The 23026-nt window shown below is 37.8% G+C and overlaps 1 protein-coding gene across 1 annotated transcript in view; it reads right to left on the bottom strand.

The window, feature by feature from the left end:
• The window catches only part of LOC311233911 (cornifelin homolog B-like), a 20800-nt gene extending 4323 nt beyond the window's left edge, over nucleotides 1–16477 (bottom strand). The window contains exons 1-3 of the mRNA XM_084338367.1: nucleotides 16401–16477; nucleotides 6196–6306; nucleotides 2967–3121 (exon numbers count right to left, since the gene is read on the bottom strand). Coding sequence (XP_084194493.1) covers nucleotides 2967–3121; nucleotides 6196–6301 — 261 coding nt within the window. The 5' untranslated portion in view covers nucleotides 6302–6306; nucleotides 16401–16477. The remainder of the gene's footprint in view (nucleotides 1–2966; nucleotides 3122–6195; nucleotides 6307–16400) is intronic.
• Nucleotides 16478–23026: the final 6549 nt, after the last annotated feature.

The raw sequence follows: 23026 nt of genomic DNA, 5'->3' as shown, positions 1-23026 counted from the left end.
GACGTGGAAGCAGATGTAGCTAGCTACCTACTGTAACTAGTTTAGTAATAGTGAATTTGCCAGTGCTGATGGGCAACAAGACAAGTAGCCTATGTTGAAACGTTAGCTAGCACTATATAAAATTACTGATATTCTGACAGAGAACGTTGTCAAATTGGTCATTAGTTCCATGGTGTTGGTGTAATAATAGTGTCAAAGAATGTTAGCTAATGTTAGCTAGCTGATGCTATTCGCTAGTTAGCTATCAAGCTAATGTCAGTTCAGCTAATGTTAGCTAGCTAGCCCAGCTAATCTGCTTGCTACAAATGCTTATTGCTGCCACGCAAAACGAAAAAAATATGTCGTGGCCTCAAAATAGTATTTTGTTACCTCAAAATGTATTTGTTTCTCTGTTCATTTGTTTTGCTCATTGTCAGCGTCTTTGGGTTCTTGAAAAGCGCTTTATAAATTAAATGTATTATTATTATTATTAAAGCTGACAAAGCCGTGTCTCACCAGACCGCTTTAGGTTAGAGCAGCGACGGTTAGTGTCCTGTTGAAGCGCTGGTGGTCTCAATGTGCTCCGTACACACTCCAGAACCCGATTAACTCATAGAAAAATACACATTATTGCTTTAAGGCGAGACTCAGACAGCACCCCCAAAATTGCCCTTTTTTATTTATTTTTTGACGATATTGAGATTTTGTTATATTTTGCTTCCTAAACATGTCTTCTATGAAACTAGTGACAATAAAATGTCAATAACACACATTCAGTTGTTTATTTGACTTCATTTTGCCTGATTGCATCCATAAATGTGCACATATTTAATGGGGAAGTGCCTCATTTGCATATATAAACATAAAATTCAGAAAACTTGCAATATATTTTTTCTTGGTTTATATGTACATAACAAACTGGGAAAGTCTCATAGTGATATCTATTAAAATGTGTTTGCCTATTAGAGGGTACTACACTTACTACACTGTTACTATACTGTTTGTAGCCTGTGTGTAGTTCTGTTCAGTTCAATAACATCACAACACTGTTATCTTTAAGCCTGACCTCAGTGGAGACCTCCCTCCCCACCCTAAAGAAAAATATGAATTTGACTACCTAACTGCCAGTGATTGCACGTGTAGGTCATTGTATCAAAGCAGACAGCTCACCACAGCCCCTCTGGCTCTCAGCCCGGGAGGATGACACACGTGAAATAAAACAGGTTTCTCCCGCTAGAGGAGGACACACCTCTTCATATCTGTAGCTAAGTGCAGTGCACCCCCATTCATTATCATGTGTAGAAAATAGTTCCTACATGAAACTGCTCACATTGAGGTCTGTGGATTATCTTGAGTATCTGTGGATTATCTTGAGTATCTGTGGATTATCTTGAGTATCTGTGGATTATCTTGAGTATCTGTGGATTATCTTTAAAAAATAATCCTCACATTTTACACATTCATTCACACACCGATGGCGGAGGCAACCATGCAAGGTGCCAACCTGCTCATCGGGAGCAATTAGGGGTTAAGTGTCTTGCTCGAGGAGTTGTAATCGAACCGGGAACCTTCCGATTACCAGGTGTACCACTCTCTACCCCCTGAGCCGTTCAGCTGCTCGGCTCCCACACTCTGGAACTCCCTGCCCCCACACACATCCGACAGTCTGACTCACTTGCATCATTCCGATCACAATTGAAAACCTATCTGTTCAAACTCGCTTATTCACTATAACCTCCGTCACTGTCCTATACCCCCTGCTGTTTGTTTGCCTGTTATTTTTACTTCACTGTTTCTTATACTTCCTGTTGTTTGTTTTATTTTTTTTTATTTTTTTTAACCTTGACTGCCTTGGCATACTCATTATAACTGTACCCGGTGTGCCACTGTTTTATATTTCATACTTATACACTGTTTGTTTTGTTTTTAACTCCACTGACACTTTTGCCAAGACCACTGTTTCTATGCCCTGTAAGGTGACCTTGGGTGTTTTGAAAGGCGCCTCTAAATAAAATGTATTATTAATATTATTATTAATTACCTGAAATTATTCAGTTTTTTGGGGGGGGTAAAGTAAACCCTGCAAATATGGGTATCGGTTGATATCGGTATCGGAAATTAAGAGTTGGACAATATCGGTATATCGGATATCGGTAAAAAAGCCAATATCGAACATCCCTAGTTTTATTGATAGAGGAATTTCCACTCAGGGTGTTGTCAGAGTCACATTAGCAGCAATAACTTCACCATAACATGGTATTCATCTTTAGCCCAACCGGCATGGTTTGTTTCACATTGTACCACATGACCTGCTCTCCGTGAGAGCTAGAGTGCAGAGAGAGAGAAGGGGGGGGAACATTCCCTTATATCAAGTGCATGACGTCAGTCTTTAGACCACGTCTCATCCTGCCGACAGCAGGCTGGACGTCTGTATCAGTTCCGCAACCATTTCCATTTCCGGGGTAGGCCTGATTGGCCGCGACAGGCACGTGACCCGCCGCGGCCACGCCCCGCGGCAGCCCCAGGACGCGGCAAGGCGAGGCTGCTGTGTTTCACCGCCGCTTTCCGCCTGCAACGCCGCAGAGTTACCATACGCTATACAATATACTATGCAATGTACTAATATACAATATAAAGAAAATAGCTTTACAATTTACATACTGTAGCTGTCCCTTTGTTCATTAATGTTTAACCTAAATGTAGAACAACTGACCAAAAGTGACTATTGCACAATTTATTTGACAAAAAAATCCCCCCCCCCCCCCCCCCCCCCTGGCCGCCACTGATTTCAAGTCAACGGGATGACAATGGAATAGTTCCCGTCTCCTGAGTGGAGTGGTCATTTAGATTATTCTCTATCATCAATAATGGGTAATATTGATTTGATTCAATCGATATCTTGATTCAATCAATACCCAGCCCTAATCTAGACGCTACTGTTACCGCAACCTGCGGCAGTCTCCCTTCCGAAAGCTCTCAGTTCTTACCCTAATGCCGTAGCGTTGGCGCATGGACGCCCTCAACGCCAGGGTGATGGGTGGGACGATACAAAAGAGGTCCATCAGGGGGAGACAGAGACACTCGCCGTACTCCTTGACGGTGATACAGGCAAAGCAAGGACAGCACCAGAAGACAAAACAACCTGCCAGGAAGGAATAATACAATACAATATTAAATACAATAATACCACAGACACAAGTACTGAGTAAGTACAATAATATCACAGACACAAGTACTGAGTAAGTACAATAATATCACAGACACAAGTACTGAGTAAGTACAATAATACTACAGACACAAGTACTGATTAAGTACAATAATACTACAGACACAAGTATTGATTATACACAATAATACTACAGACACAAGTACTGATTAACAGGCACGTGCAGAGGGGGGGGGGGCTTTGGGTGCCCAAGCACTTGCCCATGTGCCCCCTGATGACCCAGAAGTGCCCTTAAAAAATGTATTATTATAAAAAGATTTGTAAAGGGCAGTGCCCATAGTCCTCATCAAGAATAATTTTAACAATTAATAATATTATAAATAAAAATAAATATTTGAATGCCTGTCTGTCTGAGGTGCATGGTTTTCTGTTATGTTACGCGTCGCCCTCCCTCTTATAATAGAAATCTAGCGCAAACCGAGCATCTCGCCTCACGTTTGCCCGTCTGTCCGCTGATTTTAAGCAGCAACTCAGCACCAGCAGCTAACTGTAAGATAGTTATTGTTTTCCATAACTAATATTTTAGCAACCAAGATTAAGAATGTTAACTATCATATTTTGCAACAAAGAAAGACTTTGTTCACTAGCTGAAAATGAAAATAAGACTATGCTCGTATTCTTCTTGCTAACTTTAATCTCTACAATGTTATGTGCTTAGGTTAGCTAATTAGCAGCCATCCAAACGTTACCTAACGTTAGCCCACATGTTAGCTATCACCCTTTGTAGCAAGTCGTATCGTATCAGCTATAACGTTATATACCTCTGTTAGTTAGTGCCATAAGCAATTATTGTTAATGAGCCATGCATGCAAGTCGCTTTTAGAGTGAAATGTAATGTGTGGTGGTGAGTTTAATTTGTTTCAAAGCATTCGGATCATCACCTGTTATAGTGGGTCTGATTGTGAAGATTAAAGCAATACTTCACTTCGTTTTCACCATGTGGGCGAATATGCCTATTGCCCCCATCATGTAACCCACTTGAGAAGTCAATCACCACGTTTCTGTGTCCCTGTGACAACTTTGAAATGGTCAAAATGTTCTCCCCATTGGGAGGCCGGTGAATAAAAACACCAACCCGGTTAGTACTGGGCTGCTCACTAAGGTCTAATGTGAGCCGTATGCATGCCCGCCTCTCTTCGCTTAACGTTGAAAATAGATCGTCTTTTAATACACTTGTGCTGTTCAAGTTGGTCATGAGCAGTAAAACTCCTGTTTTTATCCATAATCAGATTGTTTTTAGTAATACTGTGCACGAGCATTACACTAGAGGTTCCAGTAGTGGGCAGCTTGATTTGCCAGGTCCTAAAACCAGCGCTTTGGGGAGATCTTTTATTTTTAGAGCATTAACTCTTTGGAATAACCTGCCTCAAAACCTCTGCTGCATTTACAGTAGATTCACTTTAAAAAAAAATCTTAAATTGTTTTTAACACTGTAAAGTAATTTTTTGTTTTTGTTTTACACTGTAATGTAATTTTAGCTATCTTAATTGTTACAGTAGTTTCATTATGCATTGTGTGTACTGACTTTTAATCATTTAGTTTTTTCAATAATAATTGTTTTTGTATGTTTTTTTTGTGTGTGTGGACCCCAGGAAGACTAGCTGGTTGCTATGGCACCAGCTAATGGGGATCCGTAATCAAATCAAATCAAATCAAACCATACTTTTTAATAAAAACACCAACCATACTTTTTAATAAAAACACCAACCATACTTTTAAATAAAAACACCAACCATACTTTTTAATAAAAACACCAACCATACTTTTTAATAAAAACACCAACCATACTTATTTTTTTATTTTTTTAAGATTTATTTTTTGGCGTTTTATCGCTTTATTGCTACTGGGCAGTCCAGTAGGGAGAGACAGAGGAGGAATGGGAGACAGAGTGGGGGGAAGACATTCGGCAAATAACGACGGGTTCGGGAGTCGAACCCGGGTCGGCCGTGTCGTGGCTGAGCGCGCTATGTGGTTCGCCACTGGGGCGCCCCCCAACCATACTTTTTAATAAAAACACCAACCATACTTTTTAATAAAAACACCAACCATACTTTTTAATAAAAACACCAACCATACTTTTTCAGATTAAGCCATTGTTTGTGGGAGTTTCTGAGGAGTTCTAAAGAGAACCCGGCGCCACAGTCATATTATTCGAAATACTAAACTTACAGTGAACCATATCTTGTCATATATTCTAATATACTAAACTTAGAGTCAGCCATATCTTCTTGTCATATCAAATCCAATCAAATTAATTTGTAAAGCCCGAAATCACAAGGTAATGCCCCCATGGGTTGTACAAGTCTTCATTAAACAAGTCAAGAAGAAACATCACAATAAATCAAGAACAAAAATCCACCATCAAATCCAAATATGCGACACTCCCAGACATTCCCCAATGAAGATAAGGAAAAACTCACAAAAAACCTATAGCAAATGGGCGGCTACGTGGTGCAGTGGGCAAGGCGCTCGCCACGAATACTGGAGACGCTGGGTTCGCCTGTTTGAGCCCAGCGCTCCACATTGCTTTCAGTTTAGCTGGTCGTCCGCACTAATACACATTGGCAGTATTAGGGGGTGGGGATCGGGGGTTGTGGACAGCGACTCCTACAGGTCGGTTGGTGCGCCTGCGCAGTAGAATCAGGAAGCAATGGGGGCGGCGCCCCTCCAAAGCGCAGACCCCTGACGCTGAAAGATCGCGCCGCGCAGGTGGAAAGATGCGACTGCTGTTACCTCGAGTATCGGAGGGGACTCGTGCTATGTATGACTTAGTCCACATTGCAGCCGGCTTGTGGGAGGCAAGAAACAGCGTTCGAGACAGGGGAGGGTTGAATTGGATGATACGAAATTGGGATGGGAGAAAAATAGAAAATGGGAGAAAAAGTGGACCAAAAAAAAAAAACTATAGCAATAGGAAAAAAGCACCACAGGCGATGTGGAGGGGAGAAACCTTCGATGGGCCATTCAAGTCATATATTCCAAATACTTACAAGTGTTCATATCTTCAAAGCAGGCACATATTCCAGAGGTCCATTCGTCTGACGCTGTGGATTCCAGCTGAGGCTGCGGCTGCCGCACAATCATCTTGGACGTCATGGTGTCTTTGGTACAAGAACATACAGGACACTATTACTGTCATTGATGTAATAATTACTATCTCATGACAAGGAATATCTTTCAATTCAAAGGATCATTGTGGTTATTTTCCACCCAGGTCCTACTGTATTTATTCTCTCATTTACTGTGGTGCCATGAATGGTAAATGGCTGCTTTTTTATATTTTATCGTTTTTATCCAAAGCGCTTTACAATTTGTTCCTCACTTTTTACCCAATCACTCACACATTCACACACCGACGGCGGAGGCAACCATGCAAGGTGCCAACCTGCTCATCGGGAGCAATTAGGGGTTAAGTGTCTTGCTCAAGGACACATCGACATGCTGCCCGGGAGGAGCGGGAATCGAACCAGGAACCTCCGGATTGCCAGACGACTGCTCTACCTCCTGAGCTTCCTGATCAGAATCTATTGTTCTATCATCTATCATCATACTGATCCATTCTGATCAGAATCTATTGTTCTATCATCTATCATCATACTGATCCATTCTGATCAGAATCTATTGTTCTATCATCTATCATCATACTGATCCATTCTGATCAGAATCTATTGTTCTATCATCTATCATCATACTGATCCATTATGATCAGAATCTATTGTTCTATCATCTATCATCATACTGATCCATTATGATCAGAATCTATTGTTCTATCATCTATCATCATACTGATCCATTCTGATCAGAATCTATTGTTCTATCATTTATCATCATACTGATCCATTCTGATCAGAATCTATTGTTCTATCATCTATCATCATACTGATCCATTCTGATCAGAATCTATTGTTCTATCATCTATCATCATACTGATCCATTATGATCAGAATCTATTGTTCTATCATCTATCATCATACTGATCCATTATGATCAGAATCTATTGTTCTATCATCTATCATCATACTGATCCATTCTGATCAGAATCTATTGTTCTATCATCTATCATCATACTGATCCATTCTGATCAGAATCTATTGTTCTATCATTTATCATACTGATCCATTCTGATCAGAATCTATTGTTCTATCATTTATCATCATACTGATCCATTCTGATCAGAATCTATTGTTCTATCATCTATCATCATACTGATCCATTCTGATCAGAATCTATTGTTCTATCATTTATCATTATACTGATCCATTCTGATCAGAATCTATTGTTCTATCATTTATCATACTGATCCATTCTGATCAGAATCTATTGTTCTATCATCTATCATCATACTGATCCATTCTGATCAGAATCTATTGTTCTATCATTTATCATACTGATCCATTCTGATCAGAATCTATTGTTCTATCATTTATCATCATACTGATCCATTCTGATCAGAATCTATTGTTCTATCATTTATCATCATACTGATCCATTCTGATCAGAATCTATTGTTCTATCATTTATCATACTGATCCATTCTGATCAGAATCTATTGTTCTATCATCTATCATCATACTGATCCATTCTGATCAGAATCTATTGTTCTATCATCTATCATCATACTGATCCATTCTGATCAGAATCTATTGTTCTATCATCTATCATCATACTGATCCATTCTGATCAGAATCTATTGTTCTATCATCTATCATCATACTGATCCATTCTGATCAGAATCTATTGTTCTATCATCTATCATCATACTGATCCATTCTGATCAGAATCTATTGTTCTATCATCTATCATCATACTGATCCATTCTGATCAGAATCTATTGTTCTATCATTTATCATACTGATCCATTCTGATCAGAATCTATTGTTCTATCATCTATCATCGTACTGATCCATTATGATCAGAATCTATTGTTCTATCATCTATCATCATACTGATCCATTCTGATCAGAATCTATTGTTCTATCATCTATCATCATACTGATCCATTCTGATCAGAATCTATTGTTCTATCATCTATCATCATACTGATCCATTCTGATCAGAATCTATTGTTCTATCATCTATCATCATACTGATCCATTCTGATCAGAATCTATTGTTCTATCATCTATCATCATACTGATCCATTCTGATCAGAATCTATTGTTCTATCATCTATCATCATACTGATCCATTCTGATCAGAATCTATTGTTCTATCATCTATCATCATACTGATCCATTCTGATCAGAATCTATTGTTCTATCATCTATCATCATACTGATCCATTATGATCAGAATCTATTGTTCTATCATCTATCATCATACTGATCCATTCTGATCAGAATCTATTGTTCTATCATATATCATCATACTGATCCATTCTGATCAGAATCTATTGTTCTATCATCTATCATCATACTGATCCATTATGATCAGAATCTATTGTTCTATCATCTATCATCATACTGATCCATTCTGATCAGAATCTATTGTTCTATCATCTATCATCATACTGATCCATTCTGATCAGAATCTATTGTTCTATCATCTATCATCATACTGATCCATTCTGATCAGAATCTATTGTTCTATCATTTATCATACTGATCCATTCTGATCAGAATCTATTGTTCTATCATCTATCATCATACTGATCCATTCTGATCAGAATCTATTGTTCTATCATCTATCATCATACTGATCCATTCTGATCAGAATCTATTGTTCTATCATCTATCATCATACTGATCCATTCTGATCAGAATCTATTGTTCTATCATCTATCATCATACTGATCCATTCTGATCAGAATCTATTGTTCTATCATCTATCATCATACTGATCCATTCTGATCAGAATCTATTGTTCTATCATCTATCATCATACTGATCCATTATGATCAGAATCTATTGTTCTATCATCTATCATCATACTGATCCATTCTGATCAGAATCTATTGTTCTATCATCTATCATCATACTGATCCATTCTGATCAGAATCTATTGTTCTATCATCTATCATCATACTGATCCATTATGATCAGAATCTATTGTTCTATCATCTATCATCATACTGATCCATTCTGAGCAGAATCTATTGTTCTATCATCTATCATCATACTGATCCATTATGATCAGAATCTATTGTTCTATCATCTATCATCATACTGATCCATTCTGATCAGAATCTATTGTTCTATCATCTATCATCATACTGATCCATTCTGATCAGAATCTATTGTTCTATCATTTATCATACTGATCCATTATGATCAGAATCTATTGTTCTATCATCTATCATCATACTGATCCATTCTGATCAGAATCTATTGTTCTATCATCTATCATCATACTGATCCATTATGATCAGAATCTATTGTTCTATCATCTATCATCATACTGATCCATTCTGATCAGAATCTATTATTCTATCATCTATCATCATACTGATCCATTCTGATCAGAATCTATTGTTCTATCATCTATCATCATACTGATCCATTATGATCAGAATCTATTGTTCTATCATCTATCATCATACTGATCCATTATGATCAGAATCTATTGTTCTATCATCTATCATCATACTGATCCATTCTGATCAGAATCTATTGTTCTATCATCTATCATCATACTGATCCATTCTGATCAGAATCTATTGTTCTATCATCTATCATCATACTGATCCATTCTGATCAGAATCTATTGTTCTATCATTTATCATACTGATCCATTCTGATCAGAATCTATTGTTCTATCATCTATCATCATACTGATCCATTCTGACCAGAATCTATTGTTCTATCATCTATCATCATACTGATCCATTCTGATCAGAATCTATTGTTCTATCATCTATCATCATACTGATCCATTCTGATCAGAATCTATTGTTCTATCATCTATCATCATACTGATCCATTCTGATCAGAATCTATTGTTCTATCATCTATCATCATACTGATCCATTCTGATCAGAATCTATTGTTCTATCATCTATCATCATACTGATCCATTCTGATCAGAATCTATTGTTCTATCATCTATCATCATACTGATCCATTCTGATCAGAATCTATTGTTCTATCATCTATCATCATACTGATCCATTATGATCAGAATCTATTGTTCTATCATCTATCATCATACTGATCCATTCTGATCAGAATCTATTGTTCTATCATTTATCATACTGATCCATTATGATCAGAATCTATTGTTCTATCATCTATCATCATACTGATCCATTATGATCAGAATCTATTGTTCTATCATCTATCATCATACTGATCCATTCTGATCAGAATCTATTGTTCTATCATTTATCATCATACTGATCCATTCTGATCAGAATCTATTGTTCTATCATCTATCATCATACTGATCCATTCTGATCAGAATCTATTGTTCTATCATCTATCATCATACTGATCCATTATGATCAGAATCTATTGTTCTATCATCTATCATCATACTGATCCATTCTGATCAGAATCTATTGTTCTATCATCTATCATCATACTGATCCATTCTGATCAGAATCTATTGTTCTATCATCTATCATCATACTGATCCATTATGATCAGAATCTATTGTTCTATCATCTATCATCATACTGATCCATTATGATCAGAATCTATTGTTCTATCATCTATCATCATACTGATCCATTCTGATCAGAATCTATTGTTCTATCATTTATCATCATACTGATCCATTCTGATCAGAATCTATTGTTCTATCATCTATCATCATACTGATCCATTCTGATCAGAATCTATTGTTCTATCATCTATCATCATACTGATCCATTATGATCAGAATCTATTGTTCTATCATCTATCATCATACTGATCCATTATGATCAGAATCTATTGTTCTATCATCTATCATCATACTGATCCATTCTGATCAGAATCTATTGTTCTATCATCTATCATCATACTGATCCATTCTGATCAGAATCTATTGTTCTATCATTTATCATACTGATCCATTCTGATCAGAATCTATTGTTCTATCATTTATCATCATACTGATCCATTCTGATCAGAATCTATTGTTCTATCATCTATCATCATACTGATCCATTCTGATCAGAATCTATTGTTCTATCATTTATCATTATACTGATCCATTCTGATCAGAATCTATTGTTCTATCATTTATCATACTGATCCATTCTGATCAGAATCTATTGTTCTATCATCTATCATCATACTGATCCATTCTGATCAGAATCTATTGTTCTATCATCTATCATCATACTGATCCATTCTGATCAGAATCTATTGTTCTATCATCTATCATCATACTGATCCATTCTGATCAGAATCTATTGTTCTATCATCTATCATCATACTGATCCATTCTGATCAGAATCTATTGTTCTATCATCTATCATCATACTGATCCATTCTGATCAGAATCTATTGTTCTATCATCTATCATCATACTGATCCATTCTGATCAGAATCTATTGTTCTATCATCTATCATCATACTGATCCATTCTGATCAGAATCTATTGTTCTATCATCTATCATCATACTGATCCATTCTGATCAGAATCTATTGTTCTATCATCTATCATCATACTGATCCATTATGATCAGAATCTATTGTTCTATCATCTATCATCATACTGATCCATTCTGATCAGAATCTATTGTTCTATCATATATCATCATACTGATCCATTCTGATCAGAATCTATTGTTCTATCATCTATCATCATACTGATCCATTATGATCAGAATCTATTGTTCTATCATCTATCATCATACTGATCCATTCTGATCAGAATCTATTGTTCTATCATCTATCATCATACTGATCCATTCTGATCAGAATCTATTGTTCTATCATCTATCATCATACTGATCCATTCTGATCAGAATCTATTGTTCTATCATTTATCATACTGATCCATTCTGATCAGAATCTATTGTTCTATCATCTATCATCATACTGATCCATTCTGATCAGAATCTATTGTTCTATCATCTATCATCATACTGATCCATTCTGATCAGAATCTATTGTTCTATCATCTATCATCATACTGATCCATTCTGATCAGAATCTATTGTTCTATCATCTATCATCATACTGATCCATTCTGATCAGAATCTATTGTTCTATCATCTATCATCATACTGATCCATTATGATCAGAATCTATTGTTCTATCATCTATCATCATACTGATCCATTATGATCAGAATCTATTGTTCTATCATCTATCATCATACTGATCCATTCTGATCAGAATCTATTGTTCTATCATCTATCATCATACTGATCCATTCTGATCAGAATCTATTGTTCTATCATCTATCATCATACTGATCCATTATGATCAGAATCTATTGTTCTATCATCTATCATCATACTGATCCATTCTGAGCAGAATCTATTGTTCTATCATCTATCATCATACTGATCCATTATGATCAGAATCTATTGTTCTATCATCTATCATCATACTGATCCATTCTGATCAGAATCTATTGTTCTATCATCTATCATCATACTGATCCATTCTGATCAGAATCTATTGTTCTATCATTTATCATACTGATCCATTCTGATCAGAATCTATTGTTCTATCATCTATCATCATACTGATCCATTCTGATCAGAATCTATTGTTCTATCATCTATCATCATACTGATCCATTATGATCAGAATCTATTGTTCTATCATCTATCATCATACTGATCCATTCTGATCAGAATCTATTGTTCTATCATCTATCATCATACTGATCCATTCTGATCAGAATCTATTGTTCTATCATCTATCATCATACTGATCCATTATGATCAGAATCTATTGTTCTATCATCTATCATCATACTGATCCATTATGATCAGAATCTATTGTTCTATCATCTATCATCATACTGATCCATTCTGATCAGAATCTATTGTTCTATCATCTATCATCATACTGATCCATTCTGATCAGAATCTATTGTTCTATCATCTATCATCATACTGATCCATTCTGATCAGAATCTATTGTTCTATCATTTATCATACTGATCCATTCTGATCAGAATCTATTGTTCTATCATCTATCATCATACTGATCCATTCTGACCAGAATCTATTGTTCTATCATCTATCATCATACTGATCCATTCTGATCAGAATCTATTGTTCTATCATCTATCATCATACTGATCCATTCTGATCAGAATCTATTGTTCTATCATCTATCATCATACTGATCCATTCTGATCAGAATCTATTGTTCTATCATCTATCATCATACTGATCCATTCTGATCAGAATCTATTGTTCTATCATCTATCATCATACTGATCCATTCTGATCAGAATCTATTGTTCTATCATCTATCATCATACTGATCCATTATGATCAGAATCTATTGTTCTATCATCTATCATCATACTGATCCATTCTGATCAGAATCTATTGTTCTATCATTTATCATACTGATCCATTATGATCAGAATCTATTGTTCTATCATCTATCATCATACTGATCCATTATGATCAGAATCTATTGTTCTATCATCTATCATCATACTGATCCATTCTGATCAGAATCTATTGTTCTATCATCTATCATCATACTGATCCATTCTGATCAGAATCTATTGTTCTATCATCTATCATCATACTGATCCATTCTGATCAGAATCTATTGTTCTATCATCTATCATCATACTGATCCATTCTGATCAGAATCTATTGTTCTATCATCTATCATCATACTGATCCATTCTGATCAGAATCTATTGTTCTATCATCTATCATCATACTGATCCATTCTGATCAGAATCTATTGTCTATCATTTATCATCATACTGATCCATTCTGATCAGAATCTATTGTTCTATCATCTATCATCATACTGATCCATTCTGATCAGAATCTATTGTTCTATCATCTATCATCATACTGATCCATTATGATCAGAATCTATTGTTCTATCATCTATCATCATACTGATCCATTCTGATCAGAATCTATTGTTCTATCATTTATCATACTGATCCATTATGATCAGAATCTATTGTTCTATCATCTATTATCATACTGATCCATTCTGATCAGAATCTATTGTTCTATCATTTATCATCATACTGATCCATTATGATCAGAATCTATTGTTCTATCATTTATCATCATACTGATCCATTATGATCAGAATCTATTGTTCTATCATTTATCATCATACTGATCCATTCTGACCAGAATCTATTGTTCTATCATCTATCATCATACTGATCCATTCTGACCAGAATCTATTGTTCTATCATCTATCATCATACTGATCCATTCTGATCAGAATCTATTGTTCTATCATCTATCATCATACTGATCCATTCTGATCAGAATCTATTGTGCTATATCATCTATCATCATACTGATCCATTATGATCAGAATCTATTGTTCTATCATCTATCATCATACTGATCCATTCTGATCAGAATCTATTGTTCTATCATCTATCATCATACTGATCCATTCTGATCAGAATCTATTGTTCTATCATTTATCATACTGATCCATTCTGATCAGAATCTATTGTTCTATCATCTATCATCATACTGATCCATTCTGATCAGAATCTATTGTTCTATCATTTATCATCATACTGATCCATTCTGATCAGAATCTATTGTTCTATCATTTATCATACTGATCCATTCTGATCAGAATCTATTGTTCTATCATCTATCATCATACTGATCCATTCTGATCAGAATCTATTGTTCTATCATTTATCATCATACTGATCCATTCTGATCAGAATCTATTGTTCTATCATTTATCATACTGATCCATTCTGATCAGAATCTATTGTTCTATCATCTATCATCATACTGATCCATTCTGATCAGAATCTATTGTGCTATCATCTATCATCATACTGATCCATTATGATCAGAATCTATTGTTCTATCATCTATCATCATACTGATCCATTCTGATCCGAATCTATTGTTCTATCATCTATCATCATACTGATCCATTCTGACCAGAATCTATTGTTCTATCATCTATCATCATACTGATCCATTCTGATCAGAATCTATTGTTCTATCATCTATCATCATACTGATCCATTCTGACCAGAATCTAGTGTTCTATCATCTATCATCATACTGATCCATTCTGACCAGAATCTATTGTTCTATCATCTATCATCATACTGATCCATTCTGACCAGAATCTCACCACCAGGACCAGGTGGGTTTCTTTGGGTGCTCCAGGTGACTGCAGCTACATTATCCTGGATGAAATTCAGTTCACATTCATGTATTGTTTATTGTTTTATTAGGATGTCCATTAGCTGCCAATTTAATGACCGCTATCTTCCTGGGGTCCTGATGAAGGAAACTCTAAAAGAGAGAAGGGTCATCGGGTCACTGGGTAGCGCGTGAACGCACACTGGTGTGGACACTTTCACTTCGGCATTGAGTTGAAAGGTATCAGCCGTCTCCTCGTCATTTAAACGGGTTATTATAGTCGGATGTCAGAATCATCGGCAATTTGCTGCATTGTTAACTAGCTAAAGTTTTATATATTGGTTGATGTATATTTCCGCAGATAGCTGGTGTATTTTGAATTTTAATTCAGGCTTCAATAGAACTGGAAGTCTGGCACCGAGCAGACGTGACGAGCCTTCCTTCTTTTATAGTTTCCTTTGTCTTGACGAGGAAGTAATACAATTACCTACAAATATAACAAATACAAATATAGAATCACATGGCCACCTTCATCAGATTTAACTTTGTTAAAGCCATGTCTATTATGTATAAATAATAAATATGTGCAGCACACTGGATCTCTTCTGTGTGTTTTCTGGCTGTACTGTTGGAGGTGGAGATGGTTTGGTCAGAACTGCCCTCACAAAAAAGTATCACGGTAGTTTAATGGTAATGCCAGTTTTACCGTGGCCATTGTATAAATAATTGACCATGGAACTTTCATGGTAAAAGTCATGTATCACCATTAATTCCTGAAAGATTTTGCCTACGTTTTGGAAATACAACCAAATCTTAGCCTACTTTTTAAAAATACAAAGTTTTTCTTTAGACAGTAGCAACATTAGTAACATTTTGGTAGGAACTCATTTAATTAATAGCCTAATATCAATCATATTATCAATTAATAGCACATAATAACTAAGCCTTATAAAGAGGATGATGGCTTACCTCTTCTCTGTGTGTGTGTTAGGGAGGAAGTGGGAAAGAATGAAGACGACCTAAGGAAGGAGAGGGAGTTTTGAAAGCAAATAATTCCAATAGACATCACCGTGAAAGAACCAGACAAGCCAGTCAGTGATGCATGTTTCTCAGAAACAAAGGGAGAGGTTGGTAAGGAAGGAATGTCAAAGGCACATTAATGACAAGCATGTTCATCCGCGGGACACAATCAAACCTGGGCCGCGGTGTGTAGTGGAGCACACAGATCATCCAAGGGATAGAAAGGGGATAACAAAACGTATTATGTACACAAAATCATAAGCACAATTTTATTTGCAGTTCTTCTGCTCTGCTGTCCCTTTGGTCTTTGGAATAGAAGGGGACGGGGGGCCTCTGGCTGACAGACGGCAGCAATGTGGAGGAGCGAGCAAGACATCCCTTTAACTTGATCTTCAAAACCTGGCGCTAAGCCAGACGGGCTAACTGCACTTGTGACACACTAGATAGTGGTGTGATGTTTAGCGTCACACACACGGGGTATGGTTAACTTCAACTTCAACTTCAAACTTCAAATGACTTTATTTTCCTTTCGGAACTTCATTTGTGCTTCAGTGGTTGAAAGACAAACATGCAGTCACAATACATAGACACTCACCACTATATATATAAAAAAAATAGTTAAAACTACAATAAAAATACCACTATATGGAAGAAAAAAAAACACCAACTACATTAAAACTACAGTACTTAAAGCATGATATATTAAAAACCATGTGGAGCAGTTCTGTATGTATATAAATAATAGTAGTACAGGTACATAGTATGTGTCCATCAGGTGGAAGGGGGAGTCTATTTTAAGTAGTCCAAAGTCCTTGGGGGGGGGGGGGCAGTCCGGCCTCCACCAGACCTAGGTGTTCAGCAGTCTGATGGAGGTTGGCACGAAGCTACCTAAGCCCCTTTTGTTCAGTGATGAAGCTCTGTATCGACGGCCTGTGAGGGCATTAGTTTGTAATGGGGGTGTGAAGGGTGTGTGTGTGTTATCTTCAACTATTTGGGAGGCCTTTTTAACTGTCCCTTTCTTGTGGAGTGGCTCCTGGTCCTTCCCAATGATCTTGCCGCTGATCTTAACGACCCTGTCGAGAGGTTTCCGGTTGATGGCACGCATCACTCCAAACCATGATGTGATGTTAATGGACATTATCGATTCCACAAAGGAGTTGTAGAAAGCCTGCAGGATTGATGGTCGCACCTGAAGCTTCCTCATCTTCCTGAGGAAGAACAGTCGCTGTTGGCACTTAGTGTGGATGTTGTCTGTGTTGGTCTTGAAGGTGAGCTTATGGTTAATTGTAATAAATAATAATAATAATGGCTTGGATTTATATAGCGCTCTTCTTTGACTCAGAGCGCTTCACAGAGTCCATTATTCGTTCATACACAGTCATACTGGTGGTGGTAAGCTACAATTGCAGCCAGAGCTGCCCTGAGGCAGACTCACGGAAGCGTGGCGAATAATCATCGCCTACGGCCCCTCCGACCACCACCAACATTCATTCACATGCATACACATTCATACGAGGCAAGTAGGTTAAGTGTCTTGCCCAAGGACACAACGGTAATGGGATGGACATGGGCTTGAGCGGGATTCGAACCACCAACCCTTCGATCATTGGACGCCCCGCTCTACCCCTGAGCCATAGCCGCCCCACAATTGTACTGGTGCACCGGAATATTTACTAGCTATATAACCACACTCACTATTATCTACTCTTTGATTAGCTTAGCTGAGCTACAAGAAAGCCAAAGGGAGATCCATTACAACATGGTTGTGGGTATTTATTCCCTCCTTACCGATACGCAATTACAAAGCGGCCGGGGTGATGATATCCTTAACGTCAGCCGTGATACTTTGGTACAAAACATAAATATAGGAAATTAGCTCTGCTTCTCTCTTCTGTTACTCCAGAACGCCAAAAAACACCAAAAAACAAACTAAGAACTCTCTGCCATTCTCGTGTGAGACCATTTGATCCTGACTGGGTACCTTCCTTACACCTCGGGCACACACACGTCAAGGCAACACACACACTGAACACACACACGTCAAGGCAACACACACACTGAACACACACACGTCAAGGCAACACACACACTGAACACACACACGTCAAGGCAACACACACACTGAACACACACACGTCAAGGCAACACACACACTGAACACACACACGTCAAGGCAACACACACACTGAACACACAAACGTCAAGGCAACACACACACTGAACACACAAACGTCAAGGCAACACACACACTGAACACACAAACGTCAAGGCAACACACACACTGAACACACACACGTCAAGGCAACACACACACTGAACACACAAACGTCAAGGCAACACACACACTGAACACACAAACGTCAAGGCAACACACACACTGAACACACAAACGTCAAGGCAACACACACTGAACACACAAACGTCAAGGCAACACACACTGAACACACAGAGGTCAAGGCAACACACACTGAACACACAGAGGTCAAGGCAACACACACTGAACACACAGAGGTCAAGGCAACACACACTGAACACACAGATGTCAAGGCAACACACACACTGAACACACAAACGTCAAGGCAACACACACACTGAACACACAAACGTCAAGGCAACACACACACTGAACACACACATCAAGGCAACACACACACTGAACACACAGACGTCAAGGCAACACACACACTGAACACACAAACGTCAAGGCAACACACACACTGAACACACAAACGTCAAGGCAACACACACACTGAACACACAAACGTCAAGGCAACACACACTGAACACACAGATGTCAAGGCAACACACACACTGAACACACAAACGTCAAGGCAACACACACACTGAACACACAAACGTCAAGGCAACGCACACTGAACACACACGTCAAGGCAACACACACACTGAACACACAGACGTCAACGCAACACACACACTGAACACACAAACGTCAAGGCAACACACACACTGAACACACAAACGTCAAGGCAACACACACACTGAACACACAAACGTCAAGGCAACACACACTGAACACACAGATGTCAAGGCAACACACACACTGAACACACAAACGTCAAGGCAACACACACACTGAACACACAAACGTCAAGGCAACGCACACTGAACACACACGTCAAGGCAACACACACACTGAACACACAAACGTCAAGGCAACACACACACTGAACACACAGACGTCGAGGCAACCAGGGGCGGACCTTCCTACAGGCGATATAGGCGGTCGCCTAGAGCGCCTCCCAGAGGGGGGCGCAAAAAAAAAAAAAAAAAAAATCTATTTTTATTTTTATTTTTTTTATTTTTTTTTATTTTTTCTCTGTGCAGTTTTGGCGCCCCCTCTATATCGGCAACCATTATTTTTACATAAAAAAAATTCTAACATAAGGGAAAATGAGCCAAAAATCTAAAACGGTCGGTCGGTCTGAGCCTCAGCTTTAGGTGTTCACAGTCAGAACATGCTAGAGCGCTGTGCATTGATGGGTATCGGTCAAGTGTTTATAGAATTGAGCGTTGAGGAAAGAAAGACTAACGTTAGAGAACTATGAAGAGGCAAAAGCCATAAAAAAAATAAATTAAAAAATTTAAAAATTTAAAAAAAAAAAAAAAAAATACAAAAAAAAAAGAAAAAAGGGGGGGGGGGGCGGCGCAGTGGTGAATCTCGCCTAGGGCGCCAAATGTGCTAGGTCCGCCCCTGGAGGCAACACACACTGAACACACAAACGTCAAGGCAACACACACACTGAACACACAGACGTCAAGGCAACGCACACTGAACACACAAACGTCAAGGCAACACACACACTGAACACACAAACGTCAAGGCAACACACACACTGAACACACAAACATCAAGGCAACACACACTGAACACACAGAGGTCAAGGCAACGCACACTGAACACACAGAGGTCAAGGCAACGCACACTGAACACACACACGTTTGCGTTTTTTTTTGCGTTTTAGTTCGTAATTTTTTTTGCGTTTTTTTTTCGTTCGGTTTTTTTGCGTTTTCGTTTTAGTTCGTTCTTTTTTTTGCGTTTTCGTTTAAGTTCGTAATTTTTTTTGCATTTTCTTTTTGCGTTTTCGTTTTAGTTCGTTCGTTTTGTTTTGCTTTTTTTTTTTTTCGTTTTCGTTTTAGTTCGTTCTTTTTTTTGCGTTTTAGTTTTAGTTCGTTCTTTTTTTTTGCGTTTTCGTTTTAGTTCGTACATTTTTTTTGTGTTTTTTTTTTTTTTTTTTTTGCGTTTTCGTTTTAGTTCGTACATTTTTGATGATATCCTTAACGTCAGCCGTGATACTTTGGTACAAAACATAAATATAGGAAATTAGCTCTGCTTCTCTCTTCTGTTACTCCAGAACGCCAAAAAACACCAAAAAACAAACTAAGAACTCTCTGCCATTCTCGTGTGAGACCATTTGATCCTGACTGGGTACCTTCCTCACACCTCTTTTGTGTTTTTTCTTTTTTTTTTTTTTTCTTTGCGTTTTCGTTTTAGTTCATTTTTTTTGCGTTTTCGTTTTAGTTCGTAATTTTTTTTGCGTTTTTTACATACACCACCAGGTCTCCATGGTAACACACATATACACACCACCAGGTCTCCATGGTAACTAGCAGGTGGAGTCACTAGTCTGACAAGGCAACACACTCTGAACACACAGACGTCAAGGCAACACACACTGAACACACAGACGTCGAGGCAACACACTCTGAACACACAGACGTCAAGGCAACACACACTGAACACACAGAGGTCAAGGCAACACACACTGAACACACAGAGGTCAAGGCAACACACACTGAACACACAGACGTCAAGGCAACACACACTGAACACACAGAGGTCAAGGCAACGCACACTGAACACACACACGTTTGCGTTTTTTTTTGCGTTTGCGTTTTAGTTCGTAATTTTTTTTGCGTTTTTTTTTTTTTCGGTTTTTTGCGTTTTCGTTTTAGTTCGTTCTTTTTTTTGCGTTTTCGTTTAAGTTCGTAATTTTTTTTGCGTTTTCTTTTTGCGTTTTCGTTTTAGTTCGTTCGTTTTTTTTGCTTTTTTTTTTTTTTTTTTTGTTTTAGTTCTTTCTTTTTTTGCTTTTTAGTTTTAGTTCGTTCTTTTTTTTTGCGTTTTCGTTTTAGTTTGTACATTTTTTTGTGTTTTTTTTCTTTTTTTTTTTTTTTTTTTTTCGTTTTAGTTCGTACATTTTTGATGATATCCTTAACGTCAGCCGTGATACTTTGGTACAAAACATAAATATAGGAAATTAGCTCTGCTTCTCTCTTCTGTTACTCCAGAACGCCAAAAAACACCAAAAAACAAACTAAGAACTCTCTGCCATTCTCGTGTGAGACCATTTGATCCTGACTGGGTACCTTCCTTACACCTCTTTTGTGTTTTTTTATTTTTTTTTTGCGTTTTCGTTTTAGTTCGTTCATTTTTTTTGCGTTTTCGTTTTAGTTCGTAATTTTTTTTGCGTTTTTTACATACACCACCAGGTCTCCATGGTAACACACATATACACACCACCAGGTCTCCATGGTAACTAGCAGGTGGAGTCACTAGTCTGACAAGGCAACACACTCTGAACACACAGACGTCAAGGCAACACACTCTGAACACACAGACGTCAAGGCAACACACTCTGAACACATAGACGTCAAGGCAACACACACTGAACACACAGACGTCGAGGCAACACACTCTGAACACACAGACGTCGAGGCAACGCACTCTGAACACACAGACGTCAAGGCAACACACTCTGAGGGCTAGATCCACAAAGAATGGATTGCACGGTGCTAGTCTATCAGTGAGCTGGATGCAATCCTACCTTGAGGGGACTGTAGGGTACTCTACCCCCCCCCCCCCCCTCACAGTGAGCTGTGGTGTTCCACAAGGAAGCATACTAGGACCGCTACTGTTCCTAATTTATGCAAATGACATGTCGTCAGCTTGTGACTGCAACTTGTTCCTGTTTGCGGACGACTCAGCCCTGCTGGTCTCTGACAAGAACAAGTTACAGGTTGAAAAAACCCTCAGCTCGGAACTAGGCAAAATCTGCATATGGCTCGCTGATAACAAACTATCATTACACATGGGCAAAACAGAGTCCATTCTCTTCGGTTCAAATAACAAACTCAGCAAGACCCACGGCTTCTCAGTTACAGTGGGTGACAATATTATCACAAGGAAAGACGAAATTACCTACCTGGGTTCCATCCTAGAGGCAAATCTTTCCTGTGACAAAATGGCATCCAATGTAATAAAAAAAAAGTCAACCAACGAACCAACGAGAGTTAGAGTAGACGGCAGAGTACAGCAACTTGCAATGGGCCTGGTCTACAAGATACACTATACGACTAAGGTACCCATGTACATGTCAAAATACTTCCCAAAGGTCAGTGAATACCACAACCACAACACCAGAGGAAGCTCCACAAATCATGGGAGAAAATGGGAGAAAAAGTGGATCAAAAAAGAAATGTCATGTATGTTGAGTATGTCATAAATGTCAATATGAAATGAAAATGGGGGACCCTGATGTAAACAAGACAAACGTCTT

This window comes from Notolepis coatsorum (assembly GCF_963971535.1).
Source record: "Notolepis coatsorum genome assembly, contig: SUPER_8_unloc_1, whole genome shotgun sequence".
Taxonomy (NCBI): domain Eukaryota; kingdom Metazoa; phylum Chordata; class Actinopteri; order Aulopiformes; family Paralepididae; genus Notolepis; species Notolepis coatsorum.
This window is presented reverse-complemented; position numbering and strand designations above follow the sequence as displayed.